The following is a 16,486-nucleotide window of genomic DNA, read 5'->3' on the forward strand; positions in this document are numbered from 1 at the left end:
GGTGTGCACATGATGTGTGCACAACTGCTGGCGATTTTTATCTTATTGGTATCCATAGGACCAGCTCTAGTGCCCTCTGCTGGTTGTGCCCATATGCACTGGTATAAGGGTCACCACCAGCCCCACACCCTCTCAGTTCCTTCTTGACAGTAACTTTAACAGAGGGGTAGGAGGGTAGGTCATGGAATAGATATGAACAACACATCTCAAAGAAGAACAGTTACAAAAGGTTAGTGACCCATTCTTCATTTTTCTTCTTCGAGTGCTTGCTCATGTCCATTCAATGCTAGGAGACTCACAAGCAGTACCCCAGAGGTAGGCTCAGAGTTCTTGGATGTGCTGACTGCAACACTGCTCTCCCAACACTGGCATCGTCTTGGCCCTGTTGGGTGATGCCTTAGTGGAATGCTAAGGAATGAACCAATGATCAGGTTGCAGCTCTGCAGATATCCTGGACTGGTACCTGCAGGAGGAATGCAGCTGACGAAGCCTGGGCTCTTGTGGAATGAGTGGTCACAATGGCTGGAGTTAGGACATTCGCCTGCTTGTAGCAAGCATGAATAGAGGCGGTTATCCAGGACAAGCTTCTTTGGGATGACGGAGGTAGCCTTCTCATCCTTTCTGCTATTGCTACAATGAGTTGCGTGGATTCCTGGAAGGGCTTAGTTCTCTCAATATAAAAGGTGAGGGCCTGCCTAACATTCAACTTATGAAGCTGATGTTCCCCAGTGGGCTTTTGAGATTTTGGGAAGAAGATAGGTAGAAAAATGATCTGGTTGTGTGGAATTGTGACACCATCTTTGGTAGACAGGCCAGATGGGGGCGCAGTTGGACTTTGCCCTTGAAGAACACTGTGTAAGAAGGTTCCAATGTAAGGGCTTTGATCTCAGAAACCCTTCTGGCTGTTGTGATAGACACTAGGAAGGCAACTTTCCAGGAGAGAAGCAGTAGGGAGCACGATGCTAATGGCTCAAAGTGGGGCCCATGATCCTTCACAAGAAAAGGTTTGAGTCCCATAGGGGTGCTGTCAGCTCACAAACTTTAGGGTAGAGTCTTTCCAGCCTCTTGAGAAACCAGATGTTTATTAGCTGGGAGAACACTGATCTGCCATTCACCGGAGGGTGGAAGGTTGAGATGGCTGCCAAATGAACCTTAATAGAGAGCCAGGCCTTGCTACTTTAGGTGGAGCAGATAGTCCAACACAGACTGCAGAGGAGATCTGGATGGAGAGAGATTCTGTTCAGAGGCCCAATAAATGAAACATTTCCACTTGGCCAAGAGAGTAGCCCTGGCAGAAGGCTTTCTACTCCTCAGCAAGACTTGCTGAACCTGATTTGAGCAGACCTGTTCCTCGGGGTTCAGCCATGCAGCATCTATGCAGTCAGATGTAGGGAGGCAAGGTTTGGGTGAAGCAACGGGCCATGGTCTTGCGAGATCAAGTCTGGGTGGAGTGGCAATGCAAGTGGCGCTGCCACCGAGAGGTCCAGAAGCGTGCCAAACCAATGCTATCAGGATAACCCTTGCCTTGTCTCAGCTGATTTTTAGAAGAACTTTGTGAACCAAGGGGATCGGAGGAAAGACATACAGTAGGTGGTCTGCCCAGGAGAGCAGGAAGGCATCAGAAAGGGAACCTGTACTGTGTCTGGTGGTGAACAGGTCCACCCAGAAGATGACACTGATGACTTCTGTGTGAAGAAGCCACTTGTGGCAAGAGGAAAAGGCTATGTTGAGGTGATCTGCCAGTATGTTTCGGTTTCCCAGGAGACGCTGTCACCACGAGGTCAATGCTGTCACAACGAGGTGAATGGCATGTGAATGGGAAGCTGAATGTCCTTGTCTTTCCTAGCCTGGGGTCTGAAGTCCCTGCAGATCTGGCACTTACCTTTAACATGTGATTCCCCCAGACACTTTAGACATCAAGAGTGCGGGGCACTCACTGACATTAGCTTGCTGCAAGAGGCACACAGCTTTAAGCCTGAGGACATGGGCATGCCCAGCTCCTGGGGTGAAAAGTGTCTTGACGATAGGGATGACTATTTATGCTTCTATAAATACTAACTCTAACTAAGAACTATGTAGATTAACTACAATAACTACACTCAAGAGGCCCTGCCACAACAAGAAGGATCGTTCCAGCAACCGTCACAGGCGGTAAGAAGGAACTGAGAAGGTGTGGGGCCAGCAGCATCCCTTATAGTAGCACATAGACATGTGATTCCTACAGATGCCACAAAGGGAAACATCTCTGGCAACAGTGCCCATGGCAATCACACCCCTAACACGGAATGGACATGAGCAAGCACTCGAAGAAGAAAAACTGATACAGAATTATAACTTAAGAGCTTTATTTCAGTAGCAATGGATTCCAGGTTGGTCATCTTTTGATTTTAAAATCTTATAAAATGGATTGTAACCTGTGTGCAGTATGCTGCAAGCTACTGGACCATCTATTCATTCACTTATTACTTCCAAAATTATTCAAAAGCCAAACATGAGAATTCCTTAACTACACACAAGCAATTAATGTGCTTTTTTAAAAAACAGAAAATATAATCAATCTGGCTTGTAACAAGACAGATTTAAATCAAACAAGAAACAGATCAGACTTCAATTGCCAGTCATTTTGTTTTATAAAAACACAGAGAATTGTGAAATCTTTTCCTAGGACACATCAACTCACAAACTGCTTTCATTCACTTTACAACTGCATTTCTCTTGTGGCAAGTGATTGTGAAACCACTATTCCAAAATAACATTCAAAACTCCTCCTACACTTTTTAGGACACGAATAGCAGCAAGGTTAAACTCACAAGCAGACACTTAAAAATTAATGATTAACATCAGAATAAAAAATTAAAGTGTGGACAAATATATTACACTAATCTGTCCCGGACCCAAAAGTAATTTTTCCTCACTTATAGCCTATTTGAGGCATTCAAATATACTATTTCATTATTAGTGTGCCAAAAGCAAATGCAGTACCTTAGCCCACAAGTCACTGAGCACTTCCTGAGAGAAGCTGAGCCTTTGTCACTCAGGGCTTGTCTTCACCATCGCAGAGACAGACACTGCTGCAAACGATTCCACGGGTGTCGATTTAGTGGGTCAAGACCCGCTAAATTGACAGCAGGGCGCTCCCCGGTTGACTCCAGTACTCCAGCTTCCTGATAAGAGTAAGGTAAGTTGACCGGAGAGCGTCTCCCGTCAATGCAGCGCAGTGAAGACACTGGGGTAAGCTGACCTAAGCAATGTTGAATACAGTAACTTAGTTCAACTTACTCCGTAGTGAAGACACGCCCTCAGAAAGAAGCCAATGGGAGCTACAGACACTCAGCAGCCCCTATGATCAAACCTTTAAGTGGTGCAATTATTGCTTCCAATAATGTAATTTTTCTCTTATAGAAGGTAGGGAAGAAATGGAGGTGAGAAAAGCCCTCTCTCCCTTTGTCTTTCTACCTACCCACTTCATACTTTAACGTTAGTTTGTTTCTAGTGACATTCCCCTAACATACTGGTCCTTTCTGTGGAACAAAACACCTATATAGCAGTACATTATTGTAAATTAGTTCCTTGACACTTACCCTCCCATATCTGTTAGCATAGGAGCCTGTAAGCAAGGAATGAAAAACGATGATCGTCTCATCCAAATCCCAAATGAATACTCTCTGTAAAAAAAAAAAGAATCAAATCAATGTGTCCCTCTGCAAAGTTGATACTTGAATCAATAAGTGTACAAATGAGAAAACTTTACTGAAATGGTCACATACTAACATGACAGTTTCCTTACTATTTTCAGAAAAAATATCAAATTGCTCCAGAATGGAGTAAAACAATCTGATAGTTTTGTACTACAATTACTACTATACCAAATTATTGTTAAGATATAAATATAATTATTGTTAAATGAACAAAAATAGAATAGTACAGTATGCTATTCAAAAGCCACTTGTGGGGAAAATCTGAAATAGATTAAATAAAGCAATTGAAAATGAAACTTATCAGATGTGAATCTTCTTCTGTATAGTATTCAAACTAAACAGCCTTGGTAAATTGCTATTCAGTATGACCTCTGAAACTAAAACAAAAGGTTGAAATTTCTAAAGCACTTATTACTTTAGGAGTTTAAGTCCACTTTCAACAGGACTTAGGTGCTTTTAAAAATCTTTCCCACAATAAATTGCAGTTTTGCCATTTAGAGCTAGTTGGAAATGTTATTTTCCCCCAAAATTTTGTTTTTGTCTAAATTTTCCAAGAAATTTTTGACTTTTGGCAAAAATTCAAAGACCCCCAAAAAACATATTTTGTCTCACTGGATGACAATACCTCCCATGATGTACAACAATCTTCCTTACTGCCAAGGGGAACTAGTGCACCGTGTGAGATATAGTCTGGCCAGTGAGTGCAGCCCATCGAAGAGAATGGAGACATAAAGCTACTACAGCACCATGATGCACTGTTGCAACATATCCAAAATGAAACGTTTTTGGTTTCAAAGGAAACATTTTTGTTTCCATTAATTTTTTTTTGATAAAAAAATATCAAAATTTTCCACAGAAAGCAGATTTTTTCATTTAAAAATGTGTTTAGCTGAAAACTCAATTGCCATTGAAAAAAGAGTTTAGGTGGAAAATGTTCCACCGGCCATATTGTCATTGTATTGCTGATCTGTAAATAAATCTCGCTCTTCAAAGCATTGTAAAGATAGCAGAGACTGCAGTAAATACAGGGAACATAACATACCTCCAGGTCAGAGTCAGGCAGTGGTGAAGGGTTATTGTTTCTTCTGCCTCGCCCACGTGACTTTCCATCAGAACTGCGACGCAATCTATCTGAATCAGAATCTTTAATGGGCGTTGATGGACTATGGATTGTACTGTATTCTGCTGTAATAAAGAAATTACTCTCACCTTTCAGTTTAAAATCCAGGGGTCAATTTTACTTTATTTTATTTATTTCTTTAGACTTGACATTAAAAAAATCTAACATCTGTACAAAAGCTCTGAGTGCACTGACAATAATTAGGTCTGCATTGACGATAGTTAGGTCTACAATAACCACCAACAGTACTGATATAAAAATCAACTAACTTCACCCATCAGCAGCCTTAATTAATCAGATAGAAGTAACAATTTACCTCAGCTGACAATAAAAAATGGAAAAACTCCAGAAAATTTTCACAACTTCAAATCATACATAAGAACATACTTCTTATCCTTCTCCAAAATCCCTATAAATTTTTTTTAAGTTTGTTGTAATTTGGAATAATTTTTCACCTTTGTTAATCTCACTCTGGGCCAAATTTTCAAAACATCTTCTCTCTATCATCTCCACAATGACTAGCGAGTGCAAAGTCACAATGCAAATGATACAGATTAGAATTCTAATATTAACCTTCAAAACTTTTAAGAACTGGAAAGTTAATAAGACTGTTTTTTCAGATGTTACTTTTTTTGTTCAAAGGAATAATTTCTATATATAAAATGAAAGAGAGGCAAAGAGTGCTGGATTGCTCCAGATGAGGATTAATTTTTTTTAATTGGCCCTATTTTATTACTCCTTATATTTTTGAAGGAATTCTTCAAAGACTTCCTCAACACAGATTACTGGATGAGTAATTTCAAAATACAACACAGAATCTTTCCTAACAAATGCATGATATATTATGTTTCAGCAAAATGTATATACAAAAATATTTATTAGTGTTACACATGTAAGAAAAAGCCTCATATATGTTTTGCTGAAAACATTCCTGTGGCAAGACAATATGTTTCTGATGTAAGCCGAGTCTGAATGAGCTCTCCCCTGACATCTAGTGGTGAGCCATGGAAAAGGACTTCAGGAGCTGATCTCGTTTGCATGGACACACCCACTCTGCCTAGGTGCTCAGCATGTTCGGATTGCTTGCCCAAATGATCACTTGTGGCTGGTGTTGGATCCGCAGTCTCCTTGTTATTGGGGCAGAAGTAATAAAAGGTTGTTTTCCTTGTTGTGTGAACCAAGGGCAGCAGAACTGTACCTGGCATACCACGATGGAGGGACTCACCCTCAACTCAATAACACTCACTAGGCAGGGGACATGGGTTCCAAAACCCAATGAGTGGAGAGAGAGGTATTTGTACCTTGTAGTGTGGGCCCTCTTTAAGGGTCCTAGACACCATTTCACCATTCCTTTCACTACAGTATAATAAAAGAGCTAATTTAGACTCAATTGAGTCTTGTTACATGCTGCAGAGCTTAGACACATACTTAGACCTACTTTGGGACAGTGTCTCTAATGCAAGAGACTGCCCAGTGTGCACCAGCAGTGAGGCTCCCACCACTAATAGCTGAAATCACTGAGAGCTGTGTTAGGTAGGGGGATTTGAAGACATCTTGGCTGTAGGGATCTACCATCCTTATATTGGCCTAGTGGAAAAATACAGCACCAGGAGGTCGCCTTAGGATAATTGCTAAGGGTTGGCGTTAGCCATCTCCACGGGGCGCCAGCATGTCTAGAACCCGGTTATATAAAAGAAGTGAACAAGGTCATAAATCGACCCTTATGTAGTCAAGGCTTATGTAAGCAGTAATTACCCAATCAACAGTAACTAGATGCATGTAAAGCGCGTGATATCCACTCGCTGTCCAATAAGAAAATGCGAGAACATGGCCTGATGGCGCATGCTAAATGTTATGTAATGCTAAAAGTGGCTATATAAGATGGCCTCGAATAAACAAATTTGATTCAGCTTGCAACCACATTGGTCGTGTGCTTTATCCGGTCCGCATGAGATACCACAACTGGTGACCCCGACGTGATCCGATCCGGCAGGACCCGGTCGGTGCGCTCGAAAGGAAAAAGCGGAGGTAGCAGCTGCGGCAGGAGGTACCGAGAGGACATCGGCTCCTGGTCGTCCGAGAGAGACGTTCGTGAGCTCACAGGTGAGCGGCTGCAGAAAATAACATGGGTTCTGCTTTGTCAGCAGAAGAAAAAACGGTGCATGACTTTTTACTACGCATTGCTGAGAAGCAGGGAGAAAAGATTCCCTCTGATGCGTTGTCCCGCTTGTTGAAATGGGGATAAAGGCGCGGGTTTTTTATTACTCCGAATACTGTTTTTGATAAAGCTGTTTGGGAACGTGTGGGATCCGATCTATGGGAATCTGTTTCGCATGGCAACAAAGAAGCCACGTCCCTGAGCCAAATATGGTGCAAAACGAAGAAAGTTATAGAGACACTTGCCGCAGAGGCAGAAGTGCAGGCGGCGGTTAATAATATTTTTCGGCCAAAAGAGGAGCCACCTTGTGTGTTGCCGGTTGGAGCCCGAGAGTTCTTTGGGGGAGAGGAGACTGTAATTCCGCTAGCCCCCAGTGCGCCCGAAATCGATCCTAGCACCGTCCCGCTCCCTCAGGATCCAAATGAATCCTTGGAAAAAATGGAAGCCATCAATGCAGGGACGGTTGAATTCCAGGAGGAGATGAGAAGGCAGGGTTATCAATTGCAAGAAATGCTAAATAAATTGTCCCAGATGGCCAGGGAGGACCATCCTCCGCAATCTCATACATTAAAAACCCTGCACGAAATGTCTAAGCCGGGTTTGTCTAATTTTGAGAGAGCATATAAGACTAAACCGCCCGATAAAACCCCACACACGGGTGATGTTGTCACCCCCTGTCGCCGCTGCGGACGTTGGGGGTGCAATGTGGGATGTACTGAGCAGGATAATCCCTTCATGGGCAAACCGCCGGAACGTGGTAACCCCTTTGTCAGTAAGCCACCGGCGTATTCACCTGATACCGTTGGCCCTGGGTCCCCGGATCCGGTGCGACGATGGCACGGACTTATAAAAGAGGCCCATATAGAAGGGGAATTTTTGCCTGAAGCCTTTCCGGTCGTAACACCGGACCCGAATAACCCTGCCCGACGGCAGTGGGCACCGTTGGATTGGAAACTTGTTCGTGAAGCACAGAAATCGATAATGTCCTATGGCATGAATAACCCATATGTGCAGTCTCTTATAGAACAAATATTTGTCGGACAAGCTATGTGCCCCTACGAGTCTTCAAAGTTTGCTGACATGCTCTTAACGCCAACCCAGAGGTTATTGTGGAAAGACAATTGGTCAAAACGTGTGGAGATGGCTCTTATACGTAATATCGATTTATCAGAAGATAATCCGTTGCGCTATGCCACCCAGGACATGCTTATGGGAACCGGGGTCTATACAGACCCTCAACGTCAAGCCCGTCTTGACCCACGGATTCTGCAACAGTCGCAGGGATTGGCTCTGGCCGCCTTTAAGGAGGTACCGCAAATGGGTCCCAGATGGATCCCCGCGAAGTGGGTTCGGCCGTGGCTTGCCCAACGACGTACTGAGCAATCACAAGACCCCAATATAGAAGCGGCGGACGACGCTACTACCCCGGATCTGCATTTCCTTTTTCCTGACCGTGATTGAGAACTTGTAATTGTTAATCGAATTGCAAATATGCCAGATATGCTGCAATTGCATGCGCTGATATGTTTGGAAATTTTGACAAGTATGTTTTTTAGCTGCTCTACACTAACCCCCTTCGTGACCCCGCGACAAAATATTTGGGTTACGTGGGCTAATCAGATGGGTCAGGACACCTTTTGCCTCTCTATGGCTACCCCTTTTTACGCCCTGTCAATTTTTATGAATATGTACATAACAGTGCTTTCCTCAATGATACCATGCTCAGTAGTGACCAGCACAATGCTTCTTGCCATTTGCTCTATTGGGGCGACCAGGGGTCCCAAGCGAATGACAACTGCCCTCAGAAACTCTGGACACTTCTACAGGCACACGTTATAAACCAGCTCAACCGGTCTCTTGCTTTTCCCCCGCAAGAGCTGGCGCTGCTGGGTTCCCTGCCAGGCACTATGAATAACACCCATAATATGTCTTTAGGATGTGTTGGATTTGGAGGACAAGACCCCTTGTTATTCTCCCGATATGGGTGGAACATGGGTACACATATGTTCCTCGGTATGCACAATGTCACCCCATTTGGTAGGTTTCACACAGTTAAATTATTGCCAGGCTGGCGGGGAAGATTATGCGCTTCATATAAAAGAGTATGGCGTCTGAAATAATGGAACGCCCAAGGCCCTGCCGCCCAGCTATTTCCTAATCTGTGGTGATCGTGCATGGCAGGGAATCCCTAGCTTAACTGTAGGAGGTCCATGTTATTTGGGATGATTGACCCTTTACGCCCCTTCAAAATTCCAACTTACAAATATGACTCGCCACAAAAGAGACATTCGTGAGTTCACTCCTGATTGTACGGACACAATAGAGTTTTGGGACACACCAACAAGAATATTTGCTGCATTCCTGGCCCCAGGGGTAGCAGCTGCCGAAGCTTTGCGAAATTTAGAAAAACTTGCATGCTGGAGCATTAAGCAGTTCGATATTACCTCTGAAATCATCACAGCCCTCTTACAAGATGTAGATAGCATACATCACGCAGTTTAGCAAAATCGTGCGGCAATCGACTTTCTGCTGCTGGCGCAGGGGCATGGCTGTGAGGATTCTGAAGGTATGTGCTGTATGGACTTATCAGATCATTCTCACTCTATTCATGAGTTGCTTCAGCGCCTGCAGGATAATGTGCATAAGCTCTCGCAAGGGCATAACCCTTTGTGGGACTGGCTTAGCAGTTTTGGTTGACCGACTTGGATAATCACATTATTACATACGGGATTAATTGTATTAATAGCAATTTTATTGTTCCTTGTTTTTGCTCCGTGTATTATTCGATTATTACGCTATAGTCTTGAACGCTTTATAAGTGACTTGTTTAAAAAGAAAGGAGGAGATGTAGGGATCTACCATCCTTATATTGGCCTAGTGGAAAAATACAGCACCAGGAGGTCGCCTTAGGATAATTGCTAAGGGTTGGCGTTAGCCATCTCCACGGGGCGCCAGCATGTCTAGAACCCGGTTATATAAAAGAAGTGAACAAGGTCATAAATCGACCCTTATGTAGTCAAGGCTTATGTAAGCAGTAATTACCCAATCAACAGTAATTAGATGCATGTAAAGCGCATGATATCCACTCGCTGTCCAATAAGAAAATGCGAGAACATGGCCTGATGGCGCATGCTAAATGTTATGTAATGCTAAAAGTGGCTATATAAGATGGACTCAAATAAACAAATTTGATTCAGCTTGCAACCACATTGGTCGTGTGCTTTTTCCGGTCCGCATGAGATACCACACTTGGCAAGTGGCCAGTCAGGCGGCTGGTGGAAAGGCACGGCAATCGGCCATTGGGGTAACAAGTAAGTGCCTGAACAATGGAACGTATAAGGCCTCCTTACCCCTTCCCTTCCACCCAGGGTGGGAGGTGAACTCTGTGAATGAACTTCTGAACTCTGGGGCTGCACTGGACAAAGACAGTAACTGTGAGAAGGGACATTAAAGGAACTTTTGGGTTGCTGGACTTAAGAACCTGAGGGGAAAAGGACACTGTCCAACTTACTTAGGGGTGGATCTTCTGCTCATGGTTTATATTTACGAACCCTAGTTGCGGTGTTTTCCCAAATTAATGCTGAGTTACTTCCCTCCTTTTATTAAAAGCTTTTGCTACACTCGGACTCTGTGCTTGCGAGAGGGGAAGTACTGCCCCACAGAGGCACCCGGGGTGGTGTGTAATTGTCCCAGGTCACTGGATGGGGGCTTGAGACGGTTTTGTGTTGTATTGTTGAAAAGGAACCCTTAGATACTGAACCCGGCCCTGTTGCTGTTGGCACCACCTGGCAGAAGGGTTACACTATTCTTAACATCTTTAGGTTCAACAATACTGATGTCTTGAACAATGTTAACCAAACGGATATCATGTCATAGTTGCTGGAAGTAGGAGCACTGGGGGTGCTGCCGCACCCTGTGGCTTGAAGTGGGTGTATTATATACAGGATTTACAGTTTGGTTCAATGGCTCTCAGTACTCCCACAATAAAAATTCTTCCAGCATCCCTATATCCTGTGTAAATTATTCTTTACGACTGATTGCAGGGAGATGTGAAAATTTACTTTCATGAGATAAGTGGTAGGGTTTGGATGCTGGGTGGGTTTTTTGGATCTCTTTTTAATTCCTTTCTTTAGAATTTTAGTTTCTAAAGAGCAACCTTTCATATTTCTCTTCCATGGCCATAACGAAAAGATTTCCAGACATTTCTCACGAAGGCAGTGAGAATTTCCATCATGCAACAACATAGATACTGATTTCTTATTTCAATGGACACCAAGGTTGATCACTTTCTCAAGTTCAGTAAGTCCTAATGCTCATATCAATATTAATTTAATATATGCAGCAGTCTATCTGTATATAAACAAAGTGCTGCAGTTTGAATGGATGTATGGCAATCCTTTCTCACATGAGTAACCCTTTCTCCTAACGAAAGGGTTAGATTAAGTTAAAGGTCCAAAAACCTGTGAAGTCAATGCAACTACTCATATGAGTTAGAATTACTCAAACAAGTAAGGACTGTGCGTACTGAATGAACAAGGCTAATATTCTCTAAGCCATGTGTTTGGTCCTCAAATTTGCACTTAACTTAAACAACTAAATTAACTTGAAATATTCTAGAAGAAAAAACAGACCAGAATAAAATGTACAATGTTAAACCATATGAGAGAATCTCCAAAAGGGACTCAAGTCTGAAATTGGATTATTTTCATGTTGAACTATACAAATAATTCAACTGCATGAAGCAGATATGTAATCTTTGAACAAAACACATAAGTCATTGTTGGATACAGTTATTTAAACTTTAAAAATGTCATTTCCTAAACAATAGCTGGCATGTGCATTCCAATATAAACTCCATTATATAGTACATTCCAACATAATGTGCAAATTAATATTTTGACTGAAAACAGTCTTCTTCCTGGGAGATGACATCACAAGTAATACATTATAATATATTAATTAAAATACATGCTTTCAAATAATACTTCTCTACTTTTAAACTGACATTCACTGTTATTTTTTAATAGCTTTAAATTTTAACTGAAGAACCTTTTTTTTAAAAAAGGAAAAAATACAGTAAATCTGTGTTAAAAGTGTTCTGACCCAACAACAGACATTTGTTCAATAACACAAATAGAACCAAATCTTTCTAGAGGTGGGGCATGAGTTTCACAGGTGATGAACACTTACATTGCCTATAGACTTCAACTGGAGTCAAACCTCTGAAAATGTATTTAGCCATCTAACTTCAGGTACCTAATTTTTGAAAATTCTGACCATAGAGCCTACCTGCCCAACACGGTAAATTATTGTTGTCTGGGTACATACCGATTGTCCTAAATAAGATAACAAATATATGTGGATGGTTAAAATGGGAGAAATGTAAATGAAGATTTAGTAAATGATAAGAGTAAACATATCTAAAGGAGTGTGCACGAGTGTGTACGTGTCAGTGTAATAAAGATGTGTTTCTACTTTCACAACAGACAAGTTCAGTCAAGCTTACTGGGAAGAAAATACTAAAAACTATGGCCCAAATCCTGGATGGATGGTGATCTGTGTGGGTACCTTCAGAGGAATGGAGCACGATGGGGGCCAAGTCAACACAGGGAAACATCACCACCTGTGTTATGCAGGTGTTCAGACTAGAGAATTTAGATTTTTTTTTAAAAAACTGTAAATGTAAATTCTTTAGAGTAACCAATAATTTGGGGGTCATCTAAATTTAAAATCTTTGTCTATTTGCTTATAGCATGGATGTTTGACTAAATTACACTAGTACCATCTGGTTAGTGTTAACTCCAGCTTATTTTAAGTTTCCAGGTAGTCTTTGACTTAGCACATATAATTTTGTCATAATTTTACACTTACTGTGTTAACAAAAGTACAGTAATTGCCCAGACAATCAGCACAGTGGTCCATTTATCTCAGAATCTTCTCTCTTTCAGCAGCTTCAAAAGAAGGTGCAAGAAACCTTGTAATGGAAAGGTACTACCTACTGAAGAAGTTTCTTTCTACTTCCAATCAGTCAATGTTTTCTCTCTTCTAAATTATTTTTTTTTAAATCCTACTGAAAATAACTATGGATGTTCTATCTATATATATTTTATATTTGTCCTCAAGCTATCTTGTGGCAGTGAGTTCCTTGAGTTAATTATATGTTTTAAGAAATATTTCCTTTAATTAGGTTTTAAATTTGTTGCCTTCAGTTTAATTGAATGCCTTCTCGTTCATCAGAAAAGGTAAATAGGAGCACCCAATGTACCTTCTCTATGCCCCTCATTATTGTACGTAATACCATTTCCTCCCTTAGATAGTCATATTATAAATATTTTATGTTCTATGTATATACACTGTACTTCCCTCCTACATCTATATACTATATATTTAATCTTTTATGCTTATGGAAAAAATCAATAAATAAGCTTAAAACATTACTAATGTCCTATAAATATAGCATATAACTTCACACTACAGCATATGTTTCTGTTCAGTTATTATGGAAAGGCTTTGCCTATATGAATTCTCAACTCTGGTTCACTCAACTACTTCTGATTTACTGTTATGAAATCTGATAAGGAGAAGGAGTCATAGTGGCTTTTTATTTTGCAGCATTGAGCATGGCATGGTATTAAAGAAAAAATGTTTAGTCTATGGAGATAAACAGTAACCTGTGGTTCAGAATAATTTTAGCAGGCTAATAGAGTTATTATTATTATTGTTTGATGCTGCAGTGTGTGCAAAACAACTTGCAATATCTTTTAAACATACTATATTATGGAAACCAGGAAATAGGGGTCAATCTAAAGAATAATGCAACTCTTTCTTCCTGGAAATGTAACTTAATAAATTATTATTGTGGTTTCATGTAAGATAGGAGGGTAACTCTGAGTTACTCACTATTTCTAAACTAAATTATTTAACACAGTATAAAATATAGAAAAGTTAATTGAGAACTGCACAAACCAAGGATATCTATGTCACAAACTATGATGATAGATGGATATGGGAGAGAGAATGTTTCCAAAGTAAACTTAAATATCAAAACTCAACCGATATTAGTCATTTTCTAAACTGTAGCTGCTTTAAAATTATGCTTTTTCCTCAAGAGATGTTAAATGTTTTAGAGTTAATACTCCTGTTACACAGTTGCTCTAGTAATGACTTGCCTAAATACTCCAGGGATTGCATACAGGACAGGGACATGCTGTTCACACTTCAGTGGCTCTAGAATGAGGCATGGTGTACATAAAAATTAGCTCAACCCAGCTACCTCAAAAATCCCTTAAGCAATGTAGTTAAGATGACCTAAACCTTACTGTAGACAGTGCTAGGTCGACAGAAGAGTTATTCTGTTAGTGCAAGGAGTGTCTACACTGAAGTGCTACAGTGGTGTAGTTCCAGGGCTGCAGCTGTGTATTCCAACTCTGTTCCACCTCCCAAAATTTCATTTTTAAAATGCAGTGGAACCAAAAAGATGTGTATGTACATGAATAAGCCACCCCATAATCTTAACTGCAATCCTTTTGCAAGTGTTTATCCGTGTGAACAGTCCCACGGACTTTAAAAGAACTACTCATCTGAGTGAAATTAAGCACAGGCACATGCTGTACAACTGCAGGCTTGGACTGCAAGCATTTCAGAAGTGGAACCATGTCTTTTCTACGTTCTGTGAATGGCCTAGCACATTGGGGCACTACATACCCACATAACTGTCTCTTTAAAACACTATGGGGGTTTAACTGAGGCATGCCATAAGCCCCGACTAAGGGGCAGTACAGAGTTGCGCTGCCTCAGACCAGGAACTAGATTGTGACTCAGGAGTCACCACTTGGTTCCTGATTCCCTCCTTGCTTCAAGGTGGAGCAGGAAGAAAAAAAACCTGTGCTAGCCCTATATCTTGTTCTATTGCCATACCGGCTCAGTTGTCCTGGCAAGCTCAGAGACAAGATTCCATTCATGCCCTGCCCCTGCACAAGAAGGGGTTAGAGGACCTACAGTGGGGTGACCAGAAAGCAAGTGTGAAAAATCAGGACACTTTTTTCAGCGGGTACAGTTATGTATACAAGATAAAATCCCTAATATTGTGATGGTCCTGATAATATTGGGACATCTGGTTGCCCTACCCTGCAGAGGCTTCTCTCCTTCCTTCGCAGCTACCTGTGACACAGCCCACTCACTGTGGGGATTAGGATGAGTTACAAACTTGCCTATAGTAATTAAATCCGTAACACAAATATTTCAATTGCAAAGCTATCCCTGTCAACTTATCACACCCAAGAGGGAAGAAGAGCAAATGGAACAACGGATATACTGTGGAGCAATAGCAGGGCTGGTAACAAATGCAACCATATGCATGGATTCCATTGTTGGAGAGTGAAAGAAGCAGAAAGGGGGCTGGATAGAGGACACAGGCGATCCCTGTGAAGAAAGCTACACCAAAAATTACTTTTCCACACAAGTTTATAGACCACACCTTATGGCAGGGGTTCTCAACCTTTTTCTTTGAGGGCCCCCCAGAACATGCTACAAAAACTCCAGGGCCTGGGGGGCGCCTTGGGCATAGGTGCAGTTTGACTTCTATTTTGGGTGGGCAGGGACCAGCAGGCGTTGAGCAGGCTCCGCTCAGCAGGGTCTGGAGAGGGAGTGCCACCTCCACCCCCTGACTTATCTCAGCAGTGCACCCCACATCTTGATTGGGGGTGGGGGCGCAGCACAATCAAAAATTATAACAAAGGTGGGCTTGAAAAAGTTTGAAAACAGCTCGGGAGTAGGGAGGGGGTAATTAAGGGTTGAGTGAGGGAAGGGGGGTAGCTCAAGGTGCAGGGCGAGAGATAGCTAGGGGCTGTGTGGGGACAGGGAGATAGCTAGGGGCTGTGTGCCGGGAGGGCTCCCCCTGTGGTAGATGCTCCCCGAGGGCTCTGCCAGCCACAGAGCAGGGTCCCCCTGCTCAAGCATCTCTCACCAGTTGCGTGAGCAAAGGGGGCTGAGGAACAAATTCAACCCCCTGCAGCAGCAGGAGATGAAGAAACACCGTGTCTGCCTGCTCCATGGCACCAGCCAGAGCAGCATCTGTCCTGAACTGCCCGGCTCTGGCTTCCGGCCTCCAACCCGGCTAGGGGGTGGGGAAAGAAGGAGGTGGAGGTTGGGGGTGGAGTGCCCCAGGACTGCCCTGCTCTTGCACTGTAGTTTGGGGTGGGGCAACACCTCCACATACCCCAACTCTGCCCATGGGCTCCGGGCTTCTGGCCTATGTGGAGCACCAGGGCTCAGGGCTCCAGAATTCAGCCCTGCTGCTCCCGGCTTCAATCCCGTGGGTGGCGGTGGGAATCAGGGCCTCAACCTCGGGAGAGGTGCTGGGCCTCTAGGTTTTAGCCATGGGGCCCCGTGGACCCCCTGAAAGGGTTCATAGACCCCCCTGTTGAGAACCGCTGCCTTATGGTACCTCAGACAATTCCTCATTTCTCAGAGAGACTTTAGCCAGACATGGGTCTTTAAAAAAGCAGCTGA

At 42.6% G+C, this 16,486-nt stretch overlaps 1 protein-coding gene across 18 annotated transcripts in view; it reads right to left on the reverse strand.

Annotated features, from left to right (window-relative positions):
* Positions 1 to 16,486, reverse strand: part of EYA1 (EYA transcriptional coactivator and phosphatase 1) — a 274,302-nt gene that overhangs the window by 83,056 nt on the left and 174,760 nt on the right. For all 18 annotated transcript variants that reach the window (XM_050940917.1, XM_050940913.1, XM_050940919.1 and 15 more), the window contains 2 exons: positions 4,741 to 4,883; positions 3,582 to 3,665 (listed from right to left, as the gene is read on the reverse strand). In XM_050940917.1, the coding sequence (XP_050796874.1) occupies positions 3,582 to 3,665; positions 4,741 to 4,883 (227 nt within the window). The remainder of the gene's footprint in view (positions 1 to 3,581; positions 3,666 to 4,740; positions 4,884 to 16,486) is intronic.

Source organism: Gopherus flavomarginatus, chromosome 2, assembly GCF_025201925.1.
Source record: "Gopherus flavomarginatus isolate rGopFla2 chromosome 2, rGopFla2.mat.asm, whole genome shotgun sequence".
Taxonomy (NCBI): domain Eukaryota; kingdom Metazoa; phylum Chordata; order Testudines; family Testudinidae; genus Gopherus; species Gopherus flavomarginatus.